Source organism: Pelodiscus sinensis, chromosome 16 (genome assembly GCF_049634645.1).
Source record: "Pelodiscus sinensis isolate JC-2024 chromosome 16, ASM4963464v1, whole genome shotgun sequence".
In the NCBI taxonomy this organism is placed as follows: domain Eukaryota; kingdom Metazoa; phylum Chordata; order Testudines; family Trionychidae; genus Pelodiscus; species Pelodiscus sinensis.
In genome coordinates, this window is record NC_134726.1 from 8,776,682 (window position 1) to 8,794,533 (window position 17,852).

General features: G+C 37.9%; 1 protein-coding gene across 14 annotated transcripts in view; it reads left to right on the plus strand.

The window, feature by feature from the left end:
• RBFOX1 (RNA binding fox-1 homolog 1) overlaps positions 1–17,852 on the plus strand; it is a 2,643,423-nt gene that overhangs the window by 2,408,418 nt on the left and 217,153 nt on the right. For 10 of the 14 annotated variants that reach the window (XM_014574331.3, XM_014574332.3, XM_014574335.3 and 7 more), the window contains one exon: positions 11,690–11,932. In XM_014574331.3, coding sequence (XP_014429817.2) covers positions 11,690–11,932 — 243 coding nt within the window. Of the gene's footprint in view, positions 1–6,394; positions 6,571–11,689; positions 11,933–17,852 lie in introns of those variants that run through there. The other 4 variants (XM_075899262.1, XM_075899261.1, XM_014574336.3 and 1 more) reach the window with 4 other exon arrangements.

Consider the following 17,852-nt stretch of genomic DNA (forward strand, 5'->3'; position numbering starts at 1 on the left):
CTGGTGAGTATTTGCTTCAGGTTGGAGGGCAGTCTGTAGGCAAGGACTGGCTTGTTTCCCAAGGTCTATGAGTGAGGGATCATTTTCCAGGATAGGCTGTAGATTGTCAGTGATGTGCTAGAAGGATTTTAGCTGGGGGCTGTAGGTAGTAACCAGTGATATTTTATTGTTTTCTTTATTGGGGCTGTCCAGTAGTAGGGGTCTTCTGGTTCTCTCAAACCATTTCTTCACTTTCCCAGGTGAGTATTTAAGTTTTTTAAGAATGCTTGATTTCCACTCCATGCCCTTGAGAAAGTGGTTTTGACTCACAAAAGCTTATGCTCAATTAAATCTGTTAGGGTACGTCTAAACTACATAGGTCTGTCAAGTGGGCTTTCTAGAGTAGCTAGTTCGTTTTCTTGCCTGTCAGATCCTGCTGGGCAAAAGAATCGTAGGTGGTATGAAAAATGTGAAATTTGCAAGTAGGTGGGAAACTGTAGGTGGGCTATGGAATTGAGTTACCCAGATGACCATTTTCATATTATGTTTTCAAGATAACATACTCCTGATTTCAAGATAACATACTCCTGAGCCCCTCTAGTCCTTTGACTTAAGTGGGAATTCTGTTCACCACAGAAACAAGCATAAAGGGTGAAAGAAAAAAATTAAATAACTTAAGTTACATAAAGGTTACAAAAATGGTTTACATTGTAGATTCCAGAGTAGTTCCCTGACTAGGCAGTAAAAATAGCTCAGCTCTTGAAAACTCCTCTTGAATACATAAAACTGTGGATAACCTTGCAGATTTTAACTCCACCACTAATTTAGAGTGCTTGTGATTTTAAAGGCCGGAAAGAGGGGCATTGACTAATCTTTTCAAGGCACAATTATGCAGTAGTTGGATCAAACCATTGGTCCTATGTCACCAGGAGGGTTAACCACCTGATTTTTTTTTCTTGAGGAAAAAGAAGGCAAATTCTTCCCACTTAAAACTCAATGTGTTTCGTTTCACACACATATACTGGTTGCTATGTGATGATAATGATGCATAGTCATTTGATCAGTGTGCTGCATGTCCGTCTGCAATGTGCTCTAGCATGTCCGTGAGAGTAGGTTGTGTGCAGGTGCGAATAGCATCAAGCCTTTTCTACAAATGTGCTTGCTTTTGCACTGCTGCTGGTGGCAGTGCTGCCTTCAGTGCTAGGCAACAGGAGCATAGTGGATGCTGGTCGGAGCCACCCTTTACTTACGTGCTGCTGCTGCATGGCTGGAGAGTGGCAGCTGCTGGACAGAACGTTCATGTTGCTTGTGGTGCAGAAGGACCATTTTTTTTAATCCCACTCCTGCCCGGGCTATTCCTAGGAGGATGCAGGGCCCAGGACAACCCCTCCCTCACTCTAGACCCCACCTCTTCCTGCCCCTCTTGCCCCCATCACACTCCTGCCCTGATCTACGCAGCCTGAGGAATTACCGGGGGGCCTGGTCTGGGGCAGCACGAAAGGTTCAGGTCATTGAACACACTGCGGTAGTAGGAACCACAAGAAACTGAGCAACCAGCAGCCACTACATATCCCTGGGGGTCACTCTGCTTCCTGCCAGTGTGGTGGAGTGACACGGCTAGGCGATGGTGGTGGAATGGCTCAGGTTACTCGATCTTCCCTTTTCCCGTGGCTGCTGCTGCTGCAGTGAATGTGTGTGTGAGGGGCCGACCCTTGCTGTCACCCTGCGCCAGGCCCCCAACCACTCTGGGCTCCGCGGGCTACCATCAATATGGTATCTATCTATAGGACATTTGTGGTGGCTGCCACAGTCCCCTCCCAAGCATGGGGATGAGGACGGCCACACCAAACCATCCCAGGACTCTGGCTCCTGTGCCACCCTTCAATACTTACTCCCACCCCCACCTGCACTGTTGGCTGAATTTTTATCCTGCTTCCACTATTATGGAAACAGTCCTGGATCCCAGTCCTGTAGCATAGCACTCCTGCAAAAAAAAAAAAATCAGATTACAAGTAATGGAGGTTAAATTATAAGGGGCGGGGGGGGGGGTGCAATTGAAAAAGTTTGTGTATCGCTGCCTTAACCTACATCCTGCTTGATGGATTTATAGCAGTAGTCAAGGCAGTAAACTATGAATTTGTAACTACTGCCCCTTGTTGTAACTTCAGCGGAATGGTGTGATTAAAAATAGTGCTGGCAGGTGTGCCATCCGTGCAATCGATATGCTCTGTGTTCTCAAACAATCATGGGGTGGAAAGTTCTGAATTCCTGTGAAGCCTTTGACAAGTCACTTCTCTTCAGCCTTTTCCCCAACTCTCAAACACAGATAATACTACTTACCCTCCTATTTCTTGGGATGTTACGATTGTTAATTAGTTCATGTCTTTATGGTATGCTGAGCAAATGCTAAGTATTATTATTATGCATACCATGCTCATCATGGCTTTATCTCAGCATTTCTCTCCCTGGAAAGGGTGTTGCTTTACTTACTTATTTGTTTCTTTGTTTGTTTGATTTTATTTGCCTGCTACAAATGTGGAGTGAGAGTGGGGAAGAGAGTTTTTGATTAACACTAGGAACACTTTCCTCCTATTTCTAGATTGGGATGAACTAATCCGAAGTTTGTTTCAGAAGCAGGAAGGGAAAACATTTTGCTAATATCAACTTTATTTTTTATGTGGACTGTTTATATAAAAATATAACTTTCGGAACACTGTCAATACTAAGAATGTCCATTTCCCATATTTATAATGACTTTACCTCAGTACAGATGTGGGATTTTACATGATAGGCTCTGTTTTTCTCTGTGCAAAGAGCTTCTTATTTCTCTTTTTTAAATCAAGTATCTCAAACTCACAAATACCACCATTCCTTTTTTCCACGTATCAAAATATATCAAAAAGAAGGTTTGGAGGGTCTGTTGCACTATAACAATTAAGAAGAAATGTAGTTTTGTGAGTTTAAAAAAAGGCAAACAAACAGACCTATGACTCAAGGTTAAGAGATCTGTATTATCATCCTGGCTTTGCTTTGTCTATACTTTATGTGGCTTTTGTGGTGATTATTTTGCCATTTGTAAACTTTGAGATCTTTTAGATGGAAGGTTATAGAAGGCTAATGTACAATTATGACAATCAAATAAGAAAACATCCTTTGAGAAAGTCTTCTATACTGTAAAGTTCTTTGTTAGTCTCCTTTTCCCTTCTTTACATTGTGATAAGAAACTCTTTCTCTTTGGGGAAGCAATTATTTAGTTACCTGAAAGGTCTCTCAGGGAATAGCCGATTGCATTAGGCAAGAGAGCATTTATGTCTGATATTCCAGGTCAGAGACATGTATCAGAGAATTAGTACAGAGAAGAACATACTATATTTCTTAGCTGCTGTTTTTTGCTAAATGTATGTTATTGTTTGACAGTGATAATTTGATAAAAGTGCAGTTTTGAAATGCACCAAATCGCATAATCATTTTTGGTTGAATATAAATATAAATATTATGGTAGGTGAGTGATAGAGAGGAAGCCCATATCTGTAAAAGCAGAGTCTTTGTTGTCCCCCAAATGATAAGTCTTAAAATGCCACATTAAAGTACATTTTAAAACCAAAATGTAGGGCAGCTCTAGTCTGTGATTTGTCCTTCCAGCAGAATAAATTAAGAGGAGATTGTATGTTTCCTTAGTTGAGTTGCAAGGCTGGACTCTCATACAGCAAACCCATTACTCTGGTCTGATGCAGAACTTGAGAGGTGGAAAGGGTGCAAAGGTAGCTAAAACCCCTGTAGTGCTCCCCAGATTTCATTGGCAGCCAGCAGTTGATTTGGCTCCCAGCACAACTTATGATAGCCATATGACTGCCCCAATTGAGCTAGTTTGGTACAGCCCCCAAGGACTGTGATGCTACCTGGGAATTACCAGAGCACAACACTCTGTGGACATGGCCCATCCTATCCTACATCATGGGGTTCCTTGGGTTTCCTATATAGAGCAATTTCACAGCCACTTTGTGCCCGTGAAGCACTGCAGGATCTGACCCTATGGGTTTAAATTTATGGTTGGGTTTGGAAAGCCCTTGAAAAGAGAATTCACTTGGTGAGCTTTGTTTGTACCATGTCCATGGGCAGATGATCACTTAACATGGTGAAAGAAAGAGCAGAAGCGTTGCCATCATCACAGTGGGTATGTGAAACATCCTTTCAGAGATAAAACATAGATTACCTAATGCTTCATATTTCTGTTCCACACTGATTTCCCCAGCACAGTTAATATAGAATACTAGAATTGGAAGGGACCTCAAGAGATCATCAAGTCCAGTCCCCTGCACTCACAGCAGGACCGAGCACCATCTAGATCATCTCTGATAGATGTTTGTGTACCTGCTCTTAAATATGGGCAGTGATATCTTAAATATCCAGTGATAAAGATTCTACAGCCTCCCTGGACAAATAATTTCTGTGCTTAACCGCCCTTAAAAGGAAGATTTTCTTAATGTCCAACCTAAACCTCCTTTGCTGCAATTTAAGCCCATTGCTTCTTGTCCTGTCATCAGAGGTTAAGGAGAATATATTTTTTCCCTCCTCTTTGAAATACTTGAACACCCTTTTATGCAGTCGTACTTTTAGGTACTTACTCACCTTTTTAGGTACTTGAACACCCTGCTAGTACATTGAGGTGGGTCATGGAGTTTAACATAGCCAAATTGGAGAGAGGTAGATACTGTCCTTTTTACTAGCTACAATGCATATCTAAAAAAACAGAAACACCCCCACCAATAACATAAAGGTTCCACCCAAAGGAGAGAAATGTTGCATCTCTGGTACTGAATCCTTGAAAAATAATCCCTGTTTACTGTTGACAGCCATTGCCATACTGCTATTCTCAATACACCCCAAAAATGCTTGTGCTAGTAAAATGGTACTGGATAGTGGCTTGAACAGGCATTTAATTCCCTAATTGGGTACATACTGGTAGGTGGGATTCAGGTTTTAATCAGGGTATAATATGTGGATATGAAGAGGACTCTGGGGCATATCTGTCTCTTGTGCATTAGGTTGTTGGTGGAGTAAAGAGATCCTACTATCCTTTAAGGGAGTAATACAAATCCCTGAACTAACACCTGTTCCTTTCTTCTCTCTTTCTCTCTCTGATTCTATCCAAGAAAAAAACGTTCTTTTCCTCCTTTCATTCTTTCCTATTGGGAACACCCTTACTTGGGAAAGAGTTTGTTTTTAAGTGAAATATGAGGCAGAATTGGTTTTGCCATTAACTTTCCAGGAACGGGAGGAAGCTAGAGAATTTTCTATGTCTGAATTTGGTTGTGGAGTCAAATGCTCCAAGTCAAGTGGCCCAGTCAGATGATTAACTGGCAAGAAAGAAAGCTTGCAGAGTTCGACAGTTGTGATTATTGGTGTAGTGTGGCTGGATGTCCGATTCCCTGTGGAAAAACGAAAGCAGCTGTTTGTATTATCCTTAATCAGGAAGCACTAGCAGCGAATCCATGAGAATTATATTGCATTGTTAAAGAAACCCAGTGTGTTTGAGTTGGAATGTAAGTTTGATGATACAGTTAAGACTGTTTATCCATTTTTCCCCTGGGGATTTGGGGCATTTGTAAATAAAAACTCACCTGGTTCATTTCAATCCTGCGTCTAACTTCTTGTATCTGCTGACAGCCCATGACAGATTGGCAGTGAAGTTGAATTCTTTGGGGCTCTTCGTGTTGTCTTAGGCTTCTTCCTTGTTATGTGATTTTAATTAGAAATTTAATCATTTCTGAGGCGACCTCCAGAGTATCTAGGCAAGTTCCTTTAATAGTCAAGCATTAGCTTGCCTAAGCTGCCGCACAAAAGTAAAGCTTGGAAGCATTTCCGAAATATTTCCCTTGGTGGGCAGGAGGGATATCACAAAGTAAAGATGGGAAAACAATTTCAATTATAAAGGAAGGATAAAGTAAATTTAATGTAAAATAGGCTATGGTTTAGATTGTCTAAGTTTGCTGCTGGTATTAGGAAACTTTAAAACATAAGCTTTATTGCTGTTAACTTTTTAAATAGTAGGAAAGATTAAACTGTCTGTCTGTCTGTCTCCTGTAAAGTGCAGTTGTCAAAAAACCACAGCATTGGAGGTTTAGGTTTCCATAACGTAGAATACAATCATCTTATTTTTAAAATGAAAACATTCAGCTTGTGGCAACATACATAGTAGCATTTCTAATGTTTTTCAAACAGCTATTAATGTAGTCAAGCTGTGTTTTTTTCTTCTTCTGTGTGTAATCATCTGCTCAGTGGTGCACTCTATAACTAGTAGCAGGAGACAGAGGAGTGGCCTGCTGTGATTGATGGGGCGAGGCCTAGGAAACTGAAAGAGTCCCATCTGGATTAGGTTTTGGGAGCAGTCAGATGTTGAGTGGGAGGTCAGTAAGGCTTGCATTAGCTCCCCCTCCTTCAACACCCCTATCATCCACACTCATACACACATTACATAGCTCACACGCCCTCATCCATAATTGATGCTTGCTTTGGGCAGATGCTGCATGGCCTGGGATTAGAGCAGCTGCTAAGTTTATGGAGGATAAAGGGAGCAGGATGGTACAGCAGGTATTTTCACTTTATTTTCACTTGAAACTGATTTTAGTCAAGCAAGGGCATTTCTTTTATGCAGCTGTACCCCTGCATGCAAGCCTCTTCTAATACATATTTTGTTGCTTAAGTCATTCTGCAAGGCGAGCTACAGCAGTGATTATGTGTGTCTGCTGTGCTTGATATGTCTAACTGAGCCGTTCTTATAACCAGCAGGTTTACAGAGTAATTTTGCATTTTTCTTCTTTGTTTCCATGCCCTGAGGATATGATGCAGTTTGGCTCATTTAACTACAGTATGAGAGGCTTTCTCTGAATGTGAAATATCTCTTGCCAAAGAAACAGAATACAATAAAACTAAAATGGAATAAAACAAACAATAAACAGTTAGACTTTAAAATGTGGGCAACCTTAAAGGTTTTTAGTGAATAAATACAGTTTTATGTTGTGAATGTTTGTTTGAAAAGGAAGACTGCATAAGTAATATTTCCTTTGCTCTGTCTTTTGTGTACAAACATAACAAGCTTGCTGTTTTTTTGTTTTGACACTTTTCATGCATTTTTTAATTATAAAAGCCTTTCAGAACAGAAGAGGTGGTGCTGAAAAAGAATGTGGAGATTTGAAATACTCAGTAGGAATGCTTTAAAATTCAGATCTTTTTCAAATGCAATAATCTATTCTATAGGATTTTAGAAAGCCTTTGCTTGCTTATATCATACTAAGGTTTTTTCTTTTTCTTTTCTTTTTTTTTTGTTTGTTCTGGTAGAGTTCAGCATTTAAGCAGAAAGCAATAAACTGGATTTTATACACTGCCACGTAAAGCATATTTTTGGAGTTGAAATGTGGTTTTCATTAGATTTCAGGCCAAAACATTTAGCAGAGCCTGACTGTCTGCCTGCCTTTGTTCTTCTTACAGCTGCCAACTACTATTTTATTAAACCACATACAAAAATTATCATTAATGGGTCATTTAAACTTACATAAAAGTAAAGAGATTCAGAGTTAAGTCTGAAGCTATCTAGACACCAAAAGGTATGCGGAAGTTGTAGAGTTCCACATTGCCTATGTACTGTCACCCACTTTTTTGAGGCTGCTATTGTGCCTAAGCTCATGGTTTAGATCCAGAATGGAGTTTCCTGTCACTTTAAGGACTACTGCATACCTTAAAATAACTTAGTAGATTTTTTTTTCAGTTGCAGTCATTTAGTTTTCAACCCTCATTAAAATATCATTTTAAAATTACCTGTTAATTTGTTGTGGGATTAGAGAATAACTTAAAATACACAAAGATCCATTCAAAATTAGATCACTTTTGTGTAGTCTAGATTTGGCATCACAACAGCATAAGTAAGGATCTGTTAGTTTGCACTGTGTTAATCTTAATTTGAATTCACATCCTCAACAGTAACCAATTTGTATGTTATGTATCTTAGTATTTCAGAATGTGTTTAATCATATGGGGCATGCTAATATGCATTCTGGTAATGTTATGTGCTTTGCATATGCATATGTTCATTATGGATCAAAATGTAGAGGTTATTCAGACTAAATTTTAAAACTAAAAAACCTGCAGTTATAATGGCATGTACAGTAGCTGCTTTTAAAATCAGAACATCTCATTATGTTGTTCGTGTTTGTCATCCTCATCATAGTTATAAATTTATGGCCTACAGCAGTATGTGTATATGTATATACATATCCACACATATAATTTCTTTATCTTAGAGCAGACAACTCTTTTTCAATTACAAATAAATTCAATGAAACAATAATACCTGGGCTAATCCTGCGTGCCAAGTTTCCACTTCTCCCAAATACAGGAGTTATTTATATGTCGCTCTTTTACTATTTCCTTAATTTCTTCTGGTGCCATTTTAATAAGAGACTCTAAACTTCAGTTTGGCAACTCTATTGACTGGTAGGAGAGTCTCAACAGTGTTAAGATGCTGGAATTTGCATTGTATGTATGCCATTTTATAGCAGTACTGAAGTGAAATATTTGAAGTTGCTGGTAAGAAATCATATAAAAGCTCAGTACTCTTAATTAAATATTAGCTGTAATTAGCACAAAGTGTGAATGGTACAGATATTAATTAGGGTCTCATGGAACGGCTGTCAGTGTTAATGAGAAACAGTGGGGGTCTTAGCAACATCTGTTTTAGAACTCAAGGTAGTATAAAATCTAGATCAAGTGCACCTGGACATTAGCAGTCGGTCCCTTTGTTGCCATTATTGTTCTTTTTTTAACATCTGCTGACTGTAATGTCATGTCTAACAACCGACATGAAGGAATAACTTATGGACCAGGGAAAAACAGCTACTGAGCTTCAAAGCAATACAATCAAAGTAGTGTAGTAAGTAGGGTTTGGTTTTTTTCTGTATCTTCCATGTTCCTTGTATCCTATCACTAAAGTTTGTCCTAAAGAATTGAATGTTTACAGTTTCAACGCAGAACTTAGAACAAATTAAAATTTTCACATTAGTTGCTATTACCTGTGAAGATACATTGAAGGAACCTAGTCATTGCTCAGTTTTAGTGGACATACTATCTTTATTGTGTATTTTCTCTACATAGAATTAATATTTTTCTTAAGGAGTATTGTTTAAAGAAATAAAAACGGACTTTCCATTTTTAGAAAAAAAAAGAGTATTCCTCTACCAAATCAAATGTACAAAGTATTTTTCTTGATTTTTTTTAAATTGAAACTTTTAAGTTTTAGTGTAAAATACTTTTTATCCTGCTTGTACTGTATTTGTAATACTAACAGTACAATTATTTTATACTTTCAAAGCACTCTACACTCATGGAGAAATCTCACAACTCAGTGCAGTGTAGAATATAAATGTTTTCATTTTAAAGATGATATATGTACAATGTATAAATGACTTGCTTAAGGACACACACTAAATTAGTAGCAGGGATGGGAGTCACATTCAAAATTTTGACTCCTAGCCTTATGCTTAAATCACTAGAATATATTGCCATTTAGTTAGGAAAACATTTTTTCCGCCCTCTCCTGTAATGTATAACCGAGAGCCAATGTAAAATATTGGATAGTGAGACCTCAAAGGTTCTGAGTTCAGGTTCTGTTCAAATAATTTCGCACATGTTTAGATGCTCATTTCAAGTAGCTGAAATTGCTTGGTTGGAAATCTTTTTGGGTGTGAAATTCAACAGTATGACCTCAGTATTGGCCCTGGCCTTTGCTGAAGCCACCAGATGCAAGGATCAGTGAAAAGAAAAGAAAACAAAGTTGGTGCATGTGCATGAGGGTTTTTGGAGGGAGCATAGCTGAATAATTTTCCCTCTCCTACTTTTGCCCAGTCAGGGGGGAGTGAGGATGATCTTGATCAGGTAGCAGGGTATGTGACAGTGTCAGATGGGGCACAGCTGAAGATGGGCAAGTCAAGTGCTGGCCTCTCCTTTCCTGAGGTCCCTTCATCTTCTCATTGGCTTGGCCCCGGGGGACGGCGGAGAGAATAGGGTTACACAGTTGGCTTGCCCTTTCTCTCTCCACTGCCTATTTATACTCTCCTGGGGTTTTCAAATGACTCTTGCACCTGTTAGCTGTCCTCAGTACCTACTCTTAATTGTAGCATAGGAGCTGTGTTTTTTAGGATGCTGCGAGCCATACCTATCACTGTTTTTACCATCAGGAAGTAATATTTTCCCTTGTGCCTCATTGGTAGAATTTCTGATATTTTGTCCAGTTCTAGAAAAAAAAATGAATAGTCAATTAGCCAGAAAATTTGTTTTTGATGCACCATAACTTTCACAAATTCAAGAAATAGGTTTATCAACCCCCCAAAAATAAAAAAAGCAGTTTTTCAAATAAATTGTTTAGATTTTTTATTTTGAGATGATGTTTTGTTTAGAAATTGAGCTCAGTTAGCCAAAACAATTCTTTGGGTTTGTTTATTTTCTTATTTATTTGTTTTTTGTTTAGTCCCTGAAATTGAGCTGAGGCTTTGGAATATGTGTAGCCATCCCCAGTTTCTTTCAGTGATGATACTGTATCTGTACTGATGTCTCCTGACACTGTTCTCTGTAGCATCATGATTTAGGCCTCGCTTAAATACATTCACAAGCATGTTTTGTAAGAAGATATTTTTTTCATGTCATCATATATTCAGTTTGGTCAGCCATTCAGCCAGAGACTGTTGTGGACAGTTACATCAAATATCTTTGATGTGTTGGCATCTGCTTGCAACAATATAATTATATCAAAGCTAAAGTTGGAGCTAATTGTCCATACATGATATAGATACTGCCATTTGGCCTTTTAAATTTAAAGTTTTATTTGTAATATGTACATGTAAAATGATTACCATCAAAATAAAGACATTTTAAGCTCTTACTCCTATTTTTTACACATTACAGTGTAAAAAATTTTTAATGTTTTTCTCAAATTGATTTTGAACTGATGCATTTCTTTCCACATATTTTTTATTTTGAGATTCTAAGCTTGAATCTAATCATTATATCGCATTTGTGCTTTGCAGCTGTAAGGATGAACTTTTGCTTATTAGATTACACATTAAAACAGAGAGAGCTGCATTTTGTACAAATATTTTTAAACTGGGAGGACAGTGGAACATCTTGAGAGAGCAGCATTCTGTACAAATATTTTTAAACTGGGAGGACAGTGGATCATCTATTTTCACACTCTGATTTAGATTTGAGGTTGACTGCATTTTTTCAGGAAACTAGAAAAGCATGAGGAAGAATGAAGTATGTGATAAATATACTGGGCCTCTTTCAATACCATCAGTGTTTTGTAACTTTTGGAATAGGTGGAACTGTTTACAATAACTTTGCCTTCATAACGATGCTGGTTTTAGTAAAAACATATTAGCTACATTTAATGTTTTAACTAAAGTAGTTGTTCCTTTAACTGTGTATACACCAGGGGGTTCAGTTCATGTAATTTTACCTGGTGTTCATAATCACATAAAAGAAAAACCCACATACAAAAACCAGTTTGTAATAGGGAGTGGCAGAGGAGGGAATTAAATAAGATAGGATGTGCTCTCCAGGGGAAACAAATAGCCATTTAGAAATCTTGGAGAATATCCTTTCCATTTTCTAAATTATTTTCTCTGACTCTACCCTTTTTTCTCTCTCTTTTAATTTACAGGGTAATCAGGAAGCTACAGCACCTCCTGACACTATGGCGCAGCCTTATGCCTCAGCCCAGTTCGCTCCACCTCAGAATGGGATCCCGGCAGAATACACAGCCCCACACCCTCATCCAGCTCCAGACTACACAGGCCAGACCACAGTTCCAGAGCACACGTTAAACATGTACCCTCCTGCTCAGACACACACCGAACAGAGTGCAGCTGACACAAATGCACAAACTGTCTCCGGCACAGCCACAGTAAGTTCCAGTTTCACTTATTTTTGAAGGTGAATATCTCATGGTACAAAAATGTGCATTGACAAATCTCTTTTTTTTTTATGTTGCAGCAAATGGTTTTATCTTGAATGTTCTTGATGATTATTCAACAATATAGCATCCAAAATAGGTTCAGTCTTTTTTCTTTGAACTTAGAGGATGCTATTCTTCCACTTGTGATCCCTCTCATCAAGCCAGAGGGCTGAGCATATCTGCTGGCATTTGTTTTCTTTTTGAATATTGAAACATGGAAAGTTATATACAAAACACATATTTAAATTATGTTAAAAGATTTAACCCATTTAGAGCTGAGCAAAATGTATTGGTAATTATTAATATGAAGGAAAACAGTAAATAGTTTAGTAAACAGTTTAACTATTATTCAGCATGATTCCTTCCTATTAACTTTTCACAAGAATATATTTGAGTGAAACTATTCTCAAGAATGTTTAGAGAAAGGAGAGCGTTGCAAATACTTGTGCAAATATATCTTTTTCATGCAAATACTAATGATTATTTGCAACATTATGAACATCTGCAACAGAAGTGTTTATGCAGCCATCTTGAAAGCTCTCTGTGGGTTTGGAAATCATCAAGCAACAGAACAGAAATAACACCATGTGACTTTGCTACCATAGTGAATGCAAACAACAACTTACAAATTGTGACTATTCCAAATAATAATATTCAAATAAATGATGGACTTAAATGCTAACATAAAACATTAATAGAACAATTTTTAATTGTGAATAGTTTCATAAAAAGGTTGTGGAAACCTGGATGATTAAAAAGGAATCCCTTATTCAAATTTTTCTGCTTTTCTTGAAATTAACTTAAAAAACCCCAATGTGTAAGTTCTAAAAACTAGTAGATCTAAGTATAGGAATGAACAATATCTGATGTTGGGCTCACACTGTCCAAAAATCAGGCATTTAAAAGTGTCCCTAGTTGAACAACTAAAAATCAAAACTGTCTAAATCACAATTCATTTTTTTAAAATATTGGCTGAAATTCAAACATTATAGCATCGACTTACTAAGGTCCAGGTTTGAGGGCTCTCCCTGGCATCTGACAAAGAAAGCTTGAATTTTTTGCCCCATTTTTGTGTGTGTGAAGAGTGCAGTTCCTTTAACTAACTCAAAACATTTTATCCTTCCATAATAGCTGAAGCTGCTACACTTCCCTGGAGTGGAAGATGGAAAAAAATGTCTTATTGAGAAATTGAAACCAATGCTTCTCTGCATCATCCAACAGAGATTCTCTAAAAGTGTGCCACTGATATTCTTCCTGTGTGCCTTCATGCATTACATAGTGACCAATCAATGGGTTGTTCTGAGAGTATTTAAGCAGAATGCCACGTTACTTCTATCATAATATAAAATTTAAGTGAGAATGAAAAATAATACAATTTGGAATGAGAATGCACAGGGTGTATTACACGCTACAAACTATATCCAGGAACAGAGGACTTACTGTAACACAGCAGACTGGTGGTCTACCTAGTTCACTGCTGTGTTCTTTCTGACATTCACCAATATCACATGCTTCCCAGAAAGATATAAGAAACATTGTCATTGACAATTGTGAAAACCTGTTCATATGAGAACTTTCTTTTCAACCCTCTCAGTAGGAAGCCATGTTGTATTAATATTTTTGTAATATATTTCAAATTATTAGGAGCTATGTCTTTTCCAAACAAAAAAGGTTGTTCTGTTTATTAAAACTGTGGATGTTCTCATTAATGTCTAGTTCCTTTATGAATCATACTAAACCTCAGGACTCAAAGGTGTTGTGGTACTTACTTCTGGTTTTAGAGTTCATATAAAGTTTCCTGTTACACTTTAAGTTGAATGGCTTTTAATTTCCTTAAATGTTTTCTTACCCTAAAATCAGGGGAAAAGTTTAATTTATTTATATACCTCTGTAATGTGACCTTTTATTCACTTCTTCACTAAGCTGTTTATATAATAATATATGGTCTCTGTTATTTTGATCCCCTTCATTAAATAGCATAGGATTTTGTTTGTAGTTTTGATCACTACTACATGTAGGGCTGATCACAGTGACACCCAGCTCTGTTCCTTCACATTTATTTCCTTGGAACTCTTGGTTTCATACCATTCAGTGCTAGGGGGGAATCCTGGCTATAATGAAGTCTCTGGCAAAAGGCCTATTGACTTCATCGGGGCCAGGAGTTTGCCCCTGGAGAACTGTTTCTTTTTAAGCGTGTTTGACTGCCTCATGTAGTGTCACTTCAGTCTGACAATCTCATTTTTAGTATGAAAGGGTACGTCTACATTGCATTCCTCTTTCAAGAGAGGAATGCAAATGCAGACGAACGAAATTGCAAATGAAGCGCGGATTTGAATTTTCTGTGCCTCATTTGCATAATCACGTCGGGGCGCTATTTCAAAATACCCTATTTCGAAAAAAGAAACGCAGTCTAGACACGGTTATTTCAAAAGAAAACCCTTCTTTCGAAATAACCCTTACTTATAAAATGTTTAAGAGAACAAAACTAGAGTAGGTATTTTCTTAACATCTTCTGTGATAGTGTGATGAAAAGAAATCATTTAGTTTGAGATTTTCTTCCTCAATTACCCTTGAATCCTTGGTGCTCCAGCAGATGCAGTTATTCCTTTGCAAGTTTCCTCCTTGTGAAACCATAATAGAATTTTTTAAAATGCCTTTTTGCGTCTTTGGCTATTTGTTTCTCTGTTCTTCTTAACCCTTCTGATTCCCTACTTCACTTTATTGAGGGTCAGTATTTTAACTTCTTTGCTTTTGACTTAGTCTTTTTGAAGAGCTAACTCATCTTTTCTGAAATACATTACCTTTCAGATAGGTAACAGTCAACGTTGCTGGTGCGATATCTCTCTGGAAAAAGGTGAACTGAAGTACATTGTAGTTACTGTTTCTTTTTCACTATGTCACATCTGGCCATTTAATACTTAATACACATGCTATTTAATATGAATTGTTTTGTTGTACTTACATAGGATCTTAGGAATTAGATATGGAAAGATTTATTTGGAATTCTACCTCCCCCCATCCAACTTGGTTTGTTACCAATAATATCATTTTAGTGTAATCCAGATTTCATTTAGAAACCTGTAAAAACAATAACATCCAAAAATTTGGAGAGTCAAAGCTGTGATCTATTGACACAATGTGACTTTTTATACTTGATATATTAGAAATAGAGATTTGCAAGAAGTGAATTCTCCAAGGCTCTCCACTCGCCAAGATAGCCTCAGTATTGAACTGCTAAAAATCTTTCCTTACATTTCCAGTCAGGTCTTTTCTCCAAGCTTATGTGTATGAGCTTCTAAAAACTATTACGGTCTACCTTATAAATTGTTAGCATTTTATGGCTTTCCATCATACTTATTAAAACAGTATAAATCTCATGCAAAAAGATGCCTGGAGGTGGAATGTTGCACCCAAAAAGAACCCCCGTGATTTCAGTAGGGTTTCTGATGGCTTTAAGATCCACCTATATACATCATTTTTAGATTGATGTCTAATAGGTCACGGTTGTTTTCTGTAATCAGAAAATGTAATGTTACCAATTAATACTACTTTGCCAAAATTTTATCTGAAAGTGATCTTCACATAGGAAGGAAAAGGTAACTTGACTACAAGCCAAATCTTGGAGCCGTGAATTTCTGGACTTTCTAGCTTTCAGGAGTAATCTGGGAACCACTGGAGTTTTTGTCAGCTTTCACGTATGTGTAGGTATCTCGCCAATGTTCAGTTGCGTAATGTGCAATGTGTAAAATGAGACATTTAAAAATTACTAGATTGGCTAGTCACAAAGATGTTTACACCATTCATATTTGATGTAAGACAGGGCAATTTCTTTTGAGTCATTTTATCAGGAAATTGGGTGACATCCTTGGCTCCATTGAAGTCAGTGGCAACATTCCCATTGACTTCAGTGGAGCCAGGATGTCACCCATCAGTTTTACTCCAGATTGGAAATTTTCATATACGTGATACTAAGCACTAGTGCAGCAGTAAGTTTGAAGGATTGGTCCATTACTGAGTAAAGTCTAGGGGCTGTGTTTGCTGTTGCCCTGTTCCCTGCACAGTCATTTACACTGGTTGCAAAGTGAGTATAAATTGCTATCAAGCCAGAATGGTAGCGGTTTAAATTTGCTTTGAATTGGTGTAAGTGACTACATCAGTGAAGCCTGCCTAAGGAGAAATGGAACATTTCCTGTATCTTTTAGATTCAGACAAATGCTACACTCAAGGTGAATGAGTTTTTTTTTTCTTTTATAAAAATACAGTTTTCTTTTGCCATAAGTTTTACATTAATGGATCCTTTCCTCCTCTCCTTTTTCTCTTGTATTTTATAGTGTTTAAATATTATACCCCACCTCCTCATATTTTTGACTTCTTGGATTTTCATTCACTGAACCCAGATAGTGATGCACTGTTGATTTTCCTTCACTGGCTGATTCCTAAACTAGTCTTGACAGCTTTTGAAAGCGTTATTTCGAAATAACGTAGTCTGCATCTACACAGCAGGCATATATTTCGAAATAATGTCAAAATACAATCAAGCTGGAGGATTTCTTACTCTAACTCCTGTAACCCTCATTGTATGAGGAGTAAGGGAAGTTGGAGGAAGAGTGCTCTGTTTTGAAATAAGTGCTGTGTAGTTGCTCCCAATTTTGAAATAAGCTATTTCAAAATAAGCTACGCAATTGACGTAGTTCCATTTGCATATCTTATTTCTAGTTAAGCCCTGCTGTGTAGACTCACCCAAACTGTCCTTGTTGATGAGTTGATCAGAGCTACCTTGACAGACAGGGATGCTGTTTTCCTTACACATGGTTATAATTTTATATATTTTTTTCAGGTTGCCAGTAAGATTTAACACAATGGGAATCCCTCTTGGATTCTCAGCTCAGATTCCCTGATAGCAAAGAAATAATAATTTCCTGAGAGAAATTCAGCACATTTTTCAGAGGTAAGCAGGGCCATTCAGATTGTCATAGTCTTCTTGCTTGTAATTCAGAAGTTCAGCTCATTTCAGGGAGCTTAATCTTTACTGGGCATAGTCCTATTAGCTTTAGTGGGGACTGTTCATGGGAGTAAAGGTCACAGGATTGGGACAAAAAGTATACTTCCCCATATGATTGGGTATATAGACCCCATGCCGTGGGAGCAGGAAAGGGGTTAATAGATAGGTAAATGACCCATCTATCTCGGATCATCTGGCCAATTAACAGCTGCCTGGATTAAAGGTTGCAGTTTAGGCAGAGGAATACAGCTACCAGAGTGGATCTCTATACCTCAGCTTGGAGCAAGCCAGATCAACTAGGGTTTATGTAAGCATGCTAAAAAGAGTTGCATGGATGTTGGGGATGCTGGTGGAGGCCCAGATCAGCCACTCAATCCATTTTTTTTGGTTTTGTTTAAATGGTCAAACAAATTTTATCCTTGGAGAGACACATCACACTCGGTGGGTCATATTTGCTGGGCCAAACACTGCTCTCGGGTCCGTTTGCATGTCTTGGATTGTCTTCAGTGGGAATTATGCTCTCACATCTGAGGGTATATAATTCTGCATGTGTGATGCCTGCATGGGCAGCAGTAAAATCATTTGCTGCTCACATTTGTTATGTTTATTGGAGTTCTGCAGCATTTCCCATTCCAGCTATGTGAAGTGTCTCAGTAGAAATATATACCACAGCGAGGGAAGCGTGAAGATGTTTTTGTTCTGTGAGAGAAAGAGAGAGAGAGAGAGAGAGAGAGCGCTCATTGCTGTAAATTAATTTGATTCTGCATTAGTGAAACCAAGATGTCATTCTACAACCATTTTACCTTGGCCTGTGATCTCATCAGATTTCACAAGCTAAGCAGTGTCTGATTGGATCTGTAGTTGGAT